This window comes from Corylus avellana, chromosome ca11 (assembly GCF_901000735.1).
Source record: "Corylus avellana chromosome ca11, CavTom2PMs-1.0".
NCBI lineage: Eukaryota > Viridiplantae > Streptophyta > Magnoliopsida > Fagales > Betulaceae > Corylus > Corylus avellana.
Window position 1 is genome coordinate 17,102,807 of NC_081551.1, and position 13,818 is coordinate 17,116,624.

General features: G+C 36.9%; 1 protein-coding gene across 2 annotated transcripts; it reads left to right on the forward strand.

Annotated features, from left to right (window-relative positions):
• Positions 1-1,359: 1,359 nt before the first annotated feature.
• LOC132165860 (NADPH-dependent oxidoreductase 2-alkenal reductase-like) lies at positions 1,360-4,517 on the forward strand. 2 transcript variants are annotated; one of them, XM_059576553.1, is made up of 6 exons: positions 1,360-1,524; positions 1,626-1,842; positions 2,548-2,725; positions 3,446-3,612; positions 3,737-3,819; positions 3,896-4,517. In XM_059576553.1, the coding sequence occupies exons 2-6, from the start codon at positions 1,780-1,782 to the stop codon at positions 4,272-4,274; spliced, it is 870 nt and encodes a 289-aa protein (XP_059432536.1). In that variant the 5' UTR covers positions 1,360-1,524; positions 1,626-1,779; the 3' UTR covers positions 4,275-4,517. The 2 variants fall into 2 exon arrangements, with proteins under 2 accessions (XP_059432536.1, XP_059432535.1); XM_059576552.1 differs by lacking the exon at positions 1,360-1,524 and having other exon boundaries at positions 1,531-1,842.
• Positions 4,518-13,818: the final 9,301 nt, after the last annotated feature.

Consider the following 13,818-nt stretch of genomic DNA (forward strand, 5'->3'; position numbering starts at 1 on the left):
TTTGATAATTTAAGGAGGGATGACATTTATACAATCTTTTATTTAGATGATCGATATTGAAAATTAGATATTAGTTGAAAGTAATGCTATATCCCACATTTTTATCCCGATTTCATTATGAAAAGTTTTTTTTCCCCTTACAAACCACTTGATGAAAAAATAAGATAAAATAAATAAATAAATAAATAAATACCTTTGGGTGAAAACTTTCCACCCAAATAAAAAGGTGGGATGTAGGGATGTAACATCTAGTATGTAGGGCTTTTCCGGAAGAATCTAACAACCCATCCTAAAACAAGCATTATAAAACTAAAACCCTTCTTGCCTACTCCCCCACCAACCCTCCTTATAATGATGGTAACAATTGGCCGATTGAATATTGATAAAGAACAAATTGTACGAGGGGACATGTGTGAACGGCAACATTTGTCATGCTGACTTAAAAACCAAATTGGTTGGTGGTTGCCACTACTCACTAGGCAGTTGTCATAAGAGTCTCCCCTCGTTGAAGGAGTCGTAAAACGTGAATATTCCACCTTAGTCCTTTTTCGTTTTTTCTTAGAAAATGCTTTCTTTTGTTTGTATTGTCTTTGTTCTTAATCTGTTTTTAGCTAAGAAATTGTAAAGAGAGAGAACTGGCCCAACCCTCCTTATTCTCCACAGTAAACAAATACGGGAAAAGAGTCACGGGGGAAAATATGACCATATACGTTAAAGCATGCAGGCCAGTGATTGAGCTATTTTTTTTTTTTTTTTTTTTTTTATTAAATGGTAAGAGGGAGCTATTAGAGTGATTATTCTACGTGTACGTGATGGTACCGTAAGTGATCTCTCAAACCAATTAAGGGTAGAACTACATGGCCCCGTAAGGGGGGGACGGCCCCCCAAGGGGCCATGTAGTCCCAAATTTTTTTAAAAAAGTCCTTCAATTTTTTATTTTTTATTTTTTAGTCCTTACAAATTTTTCTAAAAATAAAATTTTATCCCTAAATTTTTGAATTTTGCCCCCTCAAACTCTAAATGCTAGTTCCGCCCTTGCCTCAAATCTGAGTAATTTTAAAAGTTCATCTTGTGTCCATCTAAGAATGATGTGGCTTTCAAAACTACCATTTGATCAAAATTCAATAATGATCAATTACAACTTTAATGATAATTTTAAAAGTCACATCATTCTTTGAAGGACACAAACCCAGTTGAGCTATAGCTAGCCTGATTGAGTACCATCAGAGTATTAGTAGAATTCAAGATGGTTTCCACTAATCATGCATGCTGATTTTCATTGTGGAAGTCGAAACCATACCCGGATCTTTATCTAACTACATGAGAATTATCTTGAAACCATTGAACCGCCGCCCTCGATGGTCTTCTAATAAGACAAATTAATTTGCTTATAATTTTTCTTTAGATTTCACAACTATGATCTTATTGTCAAGGAAAGCAAAGATATAAAATTGCAGAGGTCAATTATTAGAGAGCTGTGGAGCCAACAAACCCTGAAAATATCGCCAGGAACCATTCAAACAGGTCAGTTTCTGCGCCTTCTACTTTTATATATAGCCGAAACGCTATGATTTCAGCGATCATCGTCGCATCGAGGTATAGTTGACAATGGAAGTGAGCAACAGGTACATAACAATAAAGACTCATGTTGATGGTGCACCAAAAGAGTCCCACTTTGAGCTCAAGACTGCAGCTCTTCTTCTCTCAGCTGAGCCTGGGTCCAATGATGTCATAGTGAAGAATCTCTATGTATCCATTGACCCATACCAGATCAACCGCATGAAGACTCAGAGTTCGTCTCAGAAAGCCATAAGTTTTGCAGTTGGTATAACCCCCGGGGAGGTATGTAATATACTTATTTACTAAGTTAGAGATAATTGGTTAATTCCAGAGCCTGCAATTCAGCTCCCTCTACAGTCTCTGCAGCCACTTGAATCTCTAGACAGAGACCATCAAACAAATCTCTAATAATCAGCATAGGCAAGAACTCGGGTTCCAGAAACCAGATCCAGCAGAGGCCATCCCTGTCTCAAATTCTGTCTAGAGATTCAAGTGGGTGAAGAGACTGTAGAGAGGGATCTGAATGTTGCTGTGCAGAGATGTTGCTTGGTAATTCAAAATATGCAGGGGCAGCAGAATGTGCTACTGCAATGTTGTGCAGATTAGTTTGCTGTCTTTGTGCTTGTTGTAGATTGCTAGGAATGCTGCTTGTTTTGTTTGGCTGTCAAGTGTTGTTGGAATTTCCCTGTTGTTTTAATTTTCTTTCCTACTGCTTGTTATCAGTTAGCTATGTTGGGTTTCTGGAGTTTGTCTTTATCTGTGGCTAATGTTTGCTTGTAATATGTTTGTTTGTGTTCTATAAGTGTTTCTCACTTATCCAAAAAAAAAAAAAAGGTGTCTCTGTTGATAGGTAGAGTTATTACTGATGTGTATGCTTCATTGTTAATAGAAATACATTCATAAAAAAGGAAAAAAAATGTTTTGAGGTGTTTTATTTTAATTTTAATTTTTGATAAATAATATTTGAGTTGGTTTATATATGGACAGGTTATTGATGCTTATGGTGTGGGAAAAGTTGTGGCCTCTGGGAATCCCAGGTTTGAGAAGGATGACTTGGTGGTTGGCGTCATCACTTGGGGAGAATATAGTGTAGTAAAAGAAGGAACAATATTAAATAAATTGGACTCCATGGGATTTCCAGAGACTTACCATCTTGGAGTTCTAGGTAATACATTACTCCTTTTATCATCATTATTATCCCATCAATTACTACTGCTAAATTGAACCAAAAAAAAAAAAAAACAAAAGACTGTTTGGGGAGTGAGGAATGCTATGGAGTCAAACAAAAATAAGTTAATATACATATTATGACACAATTTTTAGTCTAAAAGCTTAAGTTAATGGGCTTGATTTCACTTAGGTATATTAATAACTATTTTTCTTTATATTTTCTCACTGTGAGAAACAAAATTCACAAGTATATGCACAACACTGTATTTCCCTAAACTTATCTACTGTGCAACATCGTAAGATGCATAGTAACGTTCAACTCACCAAAATGAACAACAGCTAAACTGATGACTGATGGAGCCTGTCCTTGTTAGAGTCGGGATTACCTAGTACAAACAAATATCAAACTTGGGCTTAGGTTTAATTAAGGAACCTTTTGTTCTGCCATTATCATTGTCAAAATTTAAGTTGATAGATCAACATGTGAACTATTTAATTGAAATGAGATGTGAATTGATGGAGATAAGATTCGAGCTCAAAACCTTTGGCTCGAATATTACGTTAAATCACTACTTATTCTAAAAGTTTAAACTAATAAAAAAAAAGTAAATTTGATTAATTTTCTAAGAATCATCTCTGCCATTGAACTGAGACATGAGTTATTTGACACTGCAGACTTTTACCAACTCATTTCTTTCTTTGAATGTTACAACAGGGTTTAGTGGATTGTCAGCATATGGTGGATTTTTTGAGCTATGCAAGCCCAAGAAGGGGGAGAAAGTCTTTGTATCTGCAGCTTCTGGATCGGTAGGAAATTTGGTTGGACAGTTTGCCAAACTTTTTGGTTGCTATGTTGTTGGCTGTGCCGGAAGCAAGCAAAAGGTCTCACTTCTGCAAAACTTGTGTTAGCAATTTTAATGGTTTTAACTTTTAATCTTACAGGAGAAGTTGATTTCAAATTTCAATGCTTCATTGAAAACTAAATTTCATAAGGAACTTGTTATAGGTAGAATTGCTTAAAGAAAAGCTTGGATTTGACGATGCATTCAACTACAAGGAAGAAACAGACTTGAAGTCAGCTTTGAAAAGGTTAGAACCTCAAACCAATGCTTGATTTAAGAAACTGTTAAAGTTGATTGTATTTGCTTTGCATTTGATTGTACAGGTACTTCCCAGATGGAATTGACATATACTTCGACAATGTGGGGGCTGAGATGCAGGAAGCAGCAGTTGCCAACATGAATGCCTTCGGTAGAGTTGCTGTTTGTGGGGTAATGTCCGAGTACACGGATGCTGGAAAACGAGCTGCTCCAGATATGCTAGATGTTGTGTACAAGAGAATCACAATCCGAGGATTTTTGGCAGCTGATTTTATGAATGTGTTTGCAGATTTTATATCAACAACCTCGGATCACCTTCGTTCGGGTAATATGCAGGCAGTTGAATACATCACACCTGGGTTGGAGAACATCCCCTCTGCTTTCATTGGACTCTTTCGGGGTGACAACATTGGAAAGACAATTGTTAAGATTGCAGAGGAGTGAATGGAAAGAAAGAAAAAAAAAAGGGTTATTTTCTTGAATAATAAAATGAAAGGAACACTACTCCATTAATCATTTTGTTGGTCTTATGGTGATTGTAGTTTTCATTGTTGTTGTTGTTGTTGTTTTTTTTTTTTTTTTTTTTTGTGCCTCTGATGGCAGTTGTTAGTAGTAGCTACTTTCCTAGCAATTCATGAGAATTATCGAGCACTGACAGTACCAATTGTCGGATGATGACTTGTCTTTCACGACGTCTCGTGGCTGCCCCTTTTATTTATTGGTAGCTGTTTTGCCTGTTTAATTTACTTCATGGAAACCACTAAGTGTGGTAGTTCAATGGTCTCAAGGGAATTCTCATGAGGTTGGACATGCACTAGTGCCTGGGTTTGACTTCCGCAATGAGAATCCCTTAGCCTATTAGTATTAGCCACCTTGAGTCCCATTGATGCCCTAGTGGAGTAGATGTTAAGCTATGACTCAGTTGGTATTGAGGGAGCGCTTGCAGTTTCCACCATCTATGCCCCTTCTAAGTGGCGCCTTGCGGGTTGGTGCTACTGTAATCACACCCAAGTAGGATAGCTACAATTAGCCCCCCTCTAACCTTTTCAATTATATATATATATATATATATATATATATATATATATATACTTCATGGAAAAGTTTTTTTTTACTTCATGGTGGAGTTGAAATGAGAGGATTTATTTAATGAATTTAGGAGGATAAATGTGGTAAGTGCTTAATGTTTTAAATTTTATGTTTTGAGGATAATAACCTCCCCAGAAAGATTCAAATAAGGAACGCCAGGAATGGGAATACCATATGACTGAATAGGGCTAACGAGTAACCACTCAATTGTGTAGATATGGCCATCTAGGTTCTATGTCACAAACGATCATTATGGTTTGACATTGATAAACAATTCCTCAACTTTCAACTAAACCCTAAACAATAAAGAATTTAAAAGACAAAATCAAGCATACGAAATCAAACAATAAACATTTAACCTCATATTCTTGAAGAAATGGTGTAAGCATACCAAAATCATAATCAAGTTACTAACTTACCTTGCTTGGCGACGAGAGACGGTGAGTCGAAAGAACAACGAGAGATAGCGAGTTGAGGACGGCAAAGAGAGAGTGACGAGAGACAGTGTGAGTGAGCGTGAGAGACTGAGCCGCCGAGTGACAGCGTGAGGCTTGAGCATGAGAGGCAGAGGCTGAGTGATTTAGATTTTAGAAGATAGGTTTAGGGTTAGAAACTAGAAAGAGATGAATAAATAGAAGTGCAAAACTACGTCGTTTTGCACTTCTATATTATATATAATAAAAAAATATATATTATATTAAAAAAAAAAACGGTTAGCGATTAGCGGTTTTAAAAAACCCACTAACCGCTAACCATTAGGCTGTTAGTGGTTTTAACTAACCGTTTTTGAAAGCGGTTAGCGGTTATAGCAGTTAGCGGTTAGAAGGTGGTTAATAAAAATCACATTTTCACCCCTACTTGAATATCAATACCACCAGGACCCAGTGCTAGTGGAGAAAAAGAGACTTTAGTGAAGAAATAGTTAAACAAAATAAATTCCCAAAGTCTGCAATGAACAGTGACAGAAAAACTATTTATAGAAGAAATATTTTCTTCGCCAGGTCCTAATGGGACACTTTTCCGTTATGATGGGAAGAACAGATTCGTAGATCTGAGAATTTCACGTTTTAACGAGAAAATAGTTCCGTTATGACAGGAAGAAAAAATGTCTCCTCTTTGTCACATGTCCCGTCTTAACGCTCTAGTTGAAAGGAAACCAGGGAGTCCAACTTTGGTCCCGTTACATGACCCGTCCTGACGGGGTTTCTTACGAGAAAACAAAGGCTTCAATTTTACTCTCGTCACTTGTCTCATTCTGACGAGCTTCTTGACGAGAAACAGGGAGTTCAACTTTTGCTCTCGTCACATCCTCATCTTGACATAGTTCCTGACAAGAAAATAACCAGGGAATCCAACTTCAGCTCCCTTCACATCCTCGTCCTGACGTCGTTCCTGACGAGAAACTAGGAAGTCCATCTTTGCTCTCATTGCATGTCATGTTCTGACGGCACTCGTGACGGAAAACCAAAAAACTCTTCACTCAGTCCCATTACATATCTCGTTCTGACGGAAAACCAGGGACCTTCTTAGAAGACCTTAAAACACTAGGAACACCCCTCAAACATCCCTCAAAGTTTTAAACACACAAAAAATTACAATAATAGTCATTGGATTAGGCCAATCTAAAACCTAACAGATATGTATTATGAGTTTACCCTCCAATTAAGTAGAATGTTATAGATTGTAAAAATGTTATGCTTTTTGCAGGGTTTATTTGGAACTTGAGATTGTATAGTTAATGCTCTTAATTAATATTGTTCATGCTGCGGTTTTGGTTTTAGAGTGAGAATTTTGAATGTAATTATAAGAGTACTTGTAACATATTTTGTGAGGAATTGTAATTTATTGGGAGCAATTGAGATTATAATAACTTCTATAAGGTCTTGGCACAAACCAAGACCTTTGTGCCTGCCAATAAGAAGTTGATACCTCAGCTTGGAACAAGATAACAAAACACCGGATCATACCAAATTTAAACCCTAAAAAAACTCTTCATCTACTTTCAAATTAACCATCCATCACACCGCCACCGCCGTCCCCCAATTGGATGCCAGACGCCACTACCCATGCCGGTAATTTATCCTCTCTCTCTTTCTCTCTCACACACACATCTACCCCCCAAGCAGCACCACCCACCACGCCGCCGCCGCCTCCAACTAGATGCTGGACGCCACCACCCATGCCGGTAAGTTATCTCTCTCTCTCTCTCATCAACCGCCCAGGCCGCTGGATCTCTTAGCTTCCTCTCTTTCTCCGGATCTACCGCTCAACCATTGATACATTAATGCCCAACTATGAGATCTCCTCAATTTTGCACTACCATGCCCACCGCAATAAGCTTAGACCAAAACTACCATGGATGTTGCTTGATGAAATCGAGACAAAGAGAGGGATGAAACTAACAGAGCTTTGTGCGATGGAGTTTGTGCCATCTAGGACGGCGACGTCCGGCTTCCGAATGAGCGGCGGCGGTAGCATGATGGATGGTCAATGTGAAAAAGTAGATGAAGAGTTTTTTTAGAGTTTAAATTTGATATGATCCGGTGTTTCGTTCTCATTTTGTTATCTTGTTCCAAGCTGAGGTGTCAACCTTTTATTAGTGGGCACAATCGCACAAAGGTCTTGGTTTGTGCCAAAACCTTATAGAAGTTATTGGTTTGTGCCTACCAATAAGAGGTTGACACCTTTGTATGTGTGTAACATTTTGATTTAAATATATATTATGAGATCGTATGTGAGTATTAAATGTATGAGATTGTATAGTATTGAATTTGGATTTGTTATAAGGTTTTCCAAACAGGAAAAAAAAAAAAAACAATTAAAAGGTATATGGAGAAAAATACGGGCCGCCTTACCACCAGACATTTTTATACTAGTATTTATCATTTACCATTTTTTTTTTTTTTGCTCTGAGTTTGAAAAATCAGATCTACATCCTTCCTTCCACGGTTGTCATCCGCGGGACTCCCCCACATCTTCACCGGTTTGCTCTCTTCCACTTTATGGCTCTGGTCTCAATGATGGTATCACATGCATCACCTTGGCGGGCGTAAGCTACACACATCACTTCTAAGTCTTATCATGAGTCTTTTTTTTTTTTTTCCGAAGAGTCTTTGGTATTTTAGATTTTTCAAATTCGTATATGAGCTTCAATTAAAAGTCAATTCGGTATGGCTTCAAGCTCACCGTTGCATAAGGAGATCGATTCTGCAACCATTGTACATATTCTTCTTAATCTCTTCGGTTTCCTCAAAAGACGTATGGAGCTAAGTCTTTTGAGTGGCCGCGGCATTTTCCTTCAACTTTCATCTTTTTTGTATCTATCATATTGAGGTGCTAGTTGTGTATTTAGATTGTGTGCTTTTCTTTTTTAAATTATTAATTGCTTGTATATATATATATATTTTTTAAATTCTATTTTTTGTTATTGTTGTCTGTAGTTCGTTTTTGTTGTACTTAGAAAAATAACAAATGAGAACACATGTGTTTTACACATGTTGCTGTGCAGATTATTCGAGGTAAACGTTCATTCGGAATTATCCATGTGGATCAAGTGCGACCTATGCATTCACAAAATAAAAATGAAACCTTAATTGAGTAGAAAAAAAAAAAAAAATTGAAACCTAAATTAAATGGATAGGAAGTATTGTGCGTCTCATCTTCAAATGAATAGGATTCTGTCAATTTCACCTAAAATCGATAATAAACATCCCATGGGTTAAGATTATATTTTACAGGTTTAATATTATATATTCTATGATAAAATAAATATTAAATTTGTGACATATCAAGTAGGATACCATTAAATATAATAAAATAAAATTTTAATAATAAAATAACTCTTCGTCCTCCTCAAAACTTTTTTTTTTTTTTGAAAAATATGGAACTTTCATTGATGAAATTTCACGAGCATAAAACTCTTATATCATTGAGCATACAGCTCTGAAAAATCATAGCCAAGAGCTCTAGAGATTACAAAGTCATAAAAATGACTTCAAGCTTCCACTAACTCATATACAATTACATTTAAATAACAAATATGTTTCGTGTAGACTAGATTTAGGACATGGGTAGCTCAAATTCAAAAAAAAAAAATAAAAAAAAAATTAGAAACTAAAAATTCGGCCGTGAGAGTTAAGCCCCCACATCGTAGACATTCCCTTGGAAGACATGCCTTGGCCGAAAACGATCAAATTTAAGGTTAAAGAGACTAAATCTGGATCTACAAACTAGATCTAAAGCAACCAGCCAAAAGCGAAGACCGAAAGAGGTTACATAGAAGACATTGATCACTACTACCATGAAAGGGGAGGAAGAAAGATCTAGATCTAGATCTTCCCTCCTCTTGAAATTCTTCTTGGTGTTGTCCTCCTCAAAGCTATGTATTGCATTAGAGCATCCCAATGAGTTCTCTAAAATTCACTTTTAGCCAAAATTTGGTTAAATTCTACAAAAAGCAAGCTTCATTTTAAGCTCTCTATTCACCTCTCCATTTTAGGGCTTGTCAAACCTCTCCACACATTTGGAGGACAAAATCGTTTTTCACTCCATTTTTTATGTTTTTATATTTTCCCTCACACTTTTTTTTTCCCCTCACTTTGATACGTTTGTGGGGGTGCTTTTGAAAATAAAAAATGAATGAATATAGAATAAAAATTATATTTAAATAGAATAGAGGAAAATTTAGAGAGCTTATTATTTGGTATTTTTGCATAGCTGCTAGTTAAACTATAAAAAGTAAATTTTTTTAGCCAAATTTTAACTAAAGAATAAAGAGTTCAATAGGATGCATTATGAGAAAAAAAAAACAAAGATTTTTCCTATTTGATCTGCTTGTTTTGGCTTTATATATTGATTTGTTTGATTTTAAAAAAGATTGAATTGAAATGTGAATCTTAGATTGCTCTAAAATGATTGCATGTACATAAGAAATGATGCGGTACATTGCAAGAAAAAAAAAAGAGTCTAGATTTTAACTTGGAGCTCCAACTCGCTCGAACTTGTCTCGGCTGATTTTAGTCGAGTTGAATTCAAACAGCCTTTTGAAGCTTGACTTGAGCTCGAGCCCACCTATTATTTTGGCGAGCCGAGTTCGAATAAGTAAAGGCCGAGCTCGGGCTAGATTACTACCCTAACTGAGATACATATCTTCGAAACTGCGAACTCCCATTTACAACATATTGTAAGAAATTTCATTTAAAGTATGTCCCTTATGTCACATATATTATTGTAATTATAAAATATATATAATTACGGTGTTCAATAATTTATTCCAATTAAAGTTTATTGTGTAAAATCAAATATTCTGAATTAAATTACTGATTTAATTCTTGTGGAACAAGTATTTGATTTTATTACTGATTTTATTTTGTGGAATCAATTAGCTGTATTGATTTGATTTTTATTCCTTGATGGGAGGAATAATTAAGGTAACAGCTCTAATTGAGGGTCCCCTGACCTCCCTATAAATAAGGCCTGTGTATTCCATCAATTGGCACTCACTGGTAGGCATAGGTCAGAAGAACCTCTCAATTGTTTAGTTCTTAGTTTGGTTGCTGTGGAGCTGTTCTTCAAGCTGCTTGAGCAAAGCATGGCTGGAGGTACATATATATATTAAATTATTTTCGCTGCTAATTATATTGTTAATTAGCATTTAATATATATTGAATTTCTTACATGTGGTATCAGAGCCTCCTCTAGGCCATATTTGCTCAGTTTAATTTTTGAGATATGCCTGCTATAAAATTTTAATTTTGTTTCAACAATATTTTATTTTGTTCATTGATTATTGAAACAAAATATATGGTGAGGAGCATAAAGCATGAAACCCACGGATTTATATTGTTTTGTTTTGTTTCTGTCGAAAATGAATGAAAGCCAATAAGCCATGACCACTTACTGATTTGTTTCTTTCGTGACCAAATTGCCCTCCTTGTTCCTGTGAATCTTGGAACAAAACAACTTGGGAACCGAGAGACAAGCAAGCCAGAAAGGCTGCCCACTGCCCAGCGGAACCGGAGCTCGCCGGCTCCCCACTGCAGCGGCGTTGGCCGCATAAAGGACCGTTTTTTACCCACCTGCAGCGGCGTTGGCCGCATAAAGTGAGTGGCAGCTCGCATCGGGCCGCCTGTGACTCAAAGCAACGGCAGCCCTGCACGGGCTGCCTGTGGGTTTGGACGGGGTCACTGATCCCCGCCAGTCAATGTCATCTGGGGCTGCTGTGCAGCGGTCCTGATTAACTGTCGCATGAAGTCGGCAGCCCATCACAGTTCGGATGCACGTGTGGGACGGCAGCGTTGTTTTTGGCGGTGGTGCTGGACGGAACGCCGCCCCCTTGCCAATCACCGTGGCCATTTGGCTATTGAGCGGCGACCTTGCGTGGCCGACGCATGAGGAAGGCTAAAGGGGAGGCAGCGGCACATAGTGAAGGTGAAGCGGCGGCGGCGGCGCAAGGGCTAGGGTTCCCGGGTTGGGACTTAAGGATGCCGGGTAGGGTTTTCAAACCCATATAGGAACCGGGTCAGTGTCTTGGGTCATTAAGTGGGCTGACCCAAAAGCCCAATCCATTTGAAGTGGCCCATCCGGATTTTTTTTTTTTAAAAAAAAAAGATGATTTGGGCTCATTAGGTTTAGAACTTGGGTTCTTAAGGTATAAAGGGCCTAAGGTCACTTCAAGACCATTAGGCTATTCAGATTATTATACTTTTATGTTACATTTTTATTCATCTTATGATTTAAATTGTTCAGTATTAAATTATTGTTTCTTTAATGCATGAACTTAAGGATATATTTATTCTATTAATTGTTTAAATATAAATTGTTTGATGCCTGGACCTGAGAATAATTAACTAAGCCTCATGTGTTGGTGAATGTTTATGGTACTATCCAAAATTGCAATCGGAAAGCTCTGGCAAGGCAAGTCTTGGGACTTAAGTGTGCCGTTGTGCGCCCCCTCACTTACCTGGGACACTGTCCGGTTGTACTTTGGAAAAATACTGTTTACCCACTGACATGTTGGTTTTGTCTTTTATTCTTGGGAACTTTAGTTTTGGCATCTATACAGTTATTGGATGTTAATGAAGTCGTGATTATCATAATAATTTTGGGAGAGCCACAGCATCCCGATTTTATAATGATAATTGCATCAAGATCATATATGTGAACTTCATAAAGAAAATTAACATCCTGTTGTAATTAATTCATAAATTTAATTACTAATCCCCACATGGACGTTATTATTTTTATGACTTAATTAGAATAAGATAATAAATTTAACTTTAAAAATAAAATAAAATTTCTCTTAGGCCCACAGGTACGGAGAATTTTATTTATTAATGTTAAATTTATTAGTCTTATTAAAGAGTAAATTTCATGCGTGATGCAACCTTTGCCCACAGGTAGGTTGAAATTTACTATTAAATTAGCATTGGTTAATTTAAATAAATTCGATGTTAATGAAGTCGTAATTGTCATAATAATTTTTGGGAGAGCCACAGTATCCCGATTTTATAATGATAATTGCATCAAGATTATATATATGAACTTCATAAAGAAAAGGGAAATCATATCTAAAATCCTTAGGTAAACGCGCTTTTTTTAAAAACTCCCTGGGTATTTTTTTCGGAAATTTAATCCCTGGGTCACTCGAGACTACTTAAAAACTCCTTACCGTTAATTTTTGTTAACTTCCGTTATTTGAGTTAAACGCACCGTTTTACTTAAGTCCACCTCAGTAGAATTTTGTATCCTACGTGTTCACATTGGACACGTAGGATATAAAACTCACCGTTTTGGACCATCCAAAACGGTGAGTTTGGCTTAAACTTGAGGGCTTCTTTTTTGAAACCCTCAAGTTTCATACGGTCACAATACCAGCCTCCCGATACACCTCAAGCGGCAACCCACCGACGCAGACGCCACCGCGCAGACCCCGCCGGCGACAGAGGCCACCGGCGACAGTACCCACCGGTTAAATCACCCATTTCGGCGTCACTTTTCCGGCTAGGTTTCCGTCAAATCACATTATTTTGAATCGGAAAAAATCTGGTTTCGACGAAGGTATTTTCCGAAATTTCTTTGTGGGTTTTGTTGATTGACTGAAATGGAAGCCTTTAATAGTTGTTTTTTGATTTTTTTTGTTGTGTTGGAAGCATTTGGTCGAAACCCCATCCCCAACCTGTTTTTTGTCCAACATCTGTCCCCATCCGCAACTTGTTTTTTGTCCAACATCTGTCGAATATTGCACTTTTGAGCCAATATTAGTGTTGATTGGCAGTGGGTGTGGTCCACCTTGGTTGTGGTCCTGGAATGAGACAGTTGTTGTTTCGTGTGCACTGGCAGGTTTGGCCAAGGGGGATTTTGTCGTGTTAGGCAGAAGGGATTCTATCAATTTTTTTTATGTGGGGTTTAATTTCCTTCCATTTAATGTACAACTCAACTTGCTCAATATACAACTCACCGTGCTCATTCTAGAAGGGGATTGATGTTCTGAATTTGTAGAAATCAAATTTGGTGTTTAATTTATCTGTTATTTTAATATGGGATTTAATTTGGATGAGGCATTGATAATGAAATAGTAATTTGAAATAGTAATTTGAAGATGGTATATATATATATATATATATACTGTTCTTTATATTTAAAATTTTTTTCCTTTAGTAGTTAGCTCAACCACATTTTGCCTTAAATAGAAGGTTTTATTATCTCATGAGCTGTCTTCTAGGATAAATTGTCTATATCCTCTTGTGATAGCTTTCCAATATGAGATTTAATCTCTCACGCTCACAAGTGTATATAATTGTACCTATATTCAACTACTTTCTTGGATTACATGCCCTCCATGCTATTGTGCATGGTAAATTTCATGTCAATCTGGTGGGATTTACTATAATCTAAAACT

Excerpts from the sequence above, each read along its gene's own strand:
- LOC132165860 (XM_059576552.1), top strand. The coding sequence starts at position 1,609 with ATGGAAGTGAGCAACAGGTACATAACAATAAAGACTCATGTTGATGGT. Across the intron at positions 2,726-3,445 it reads TTACCATCTTGGAGTTCTAG|GGTTTAGTGGATTGTCAGCA; the intron begins GTAATACATTAC and ends ATGTTACAACAG. Across the intron at positions 3,820-3,895 it reads TTGAAGTCAGCTTTGAAAAG|GTACTTCCCAGATGGAATTG; the intron begins GTTAGAACCTCA and ends TTGATTGTACAG.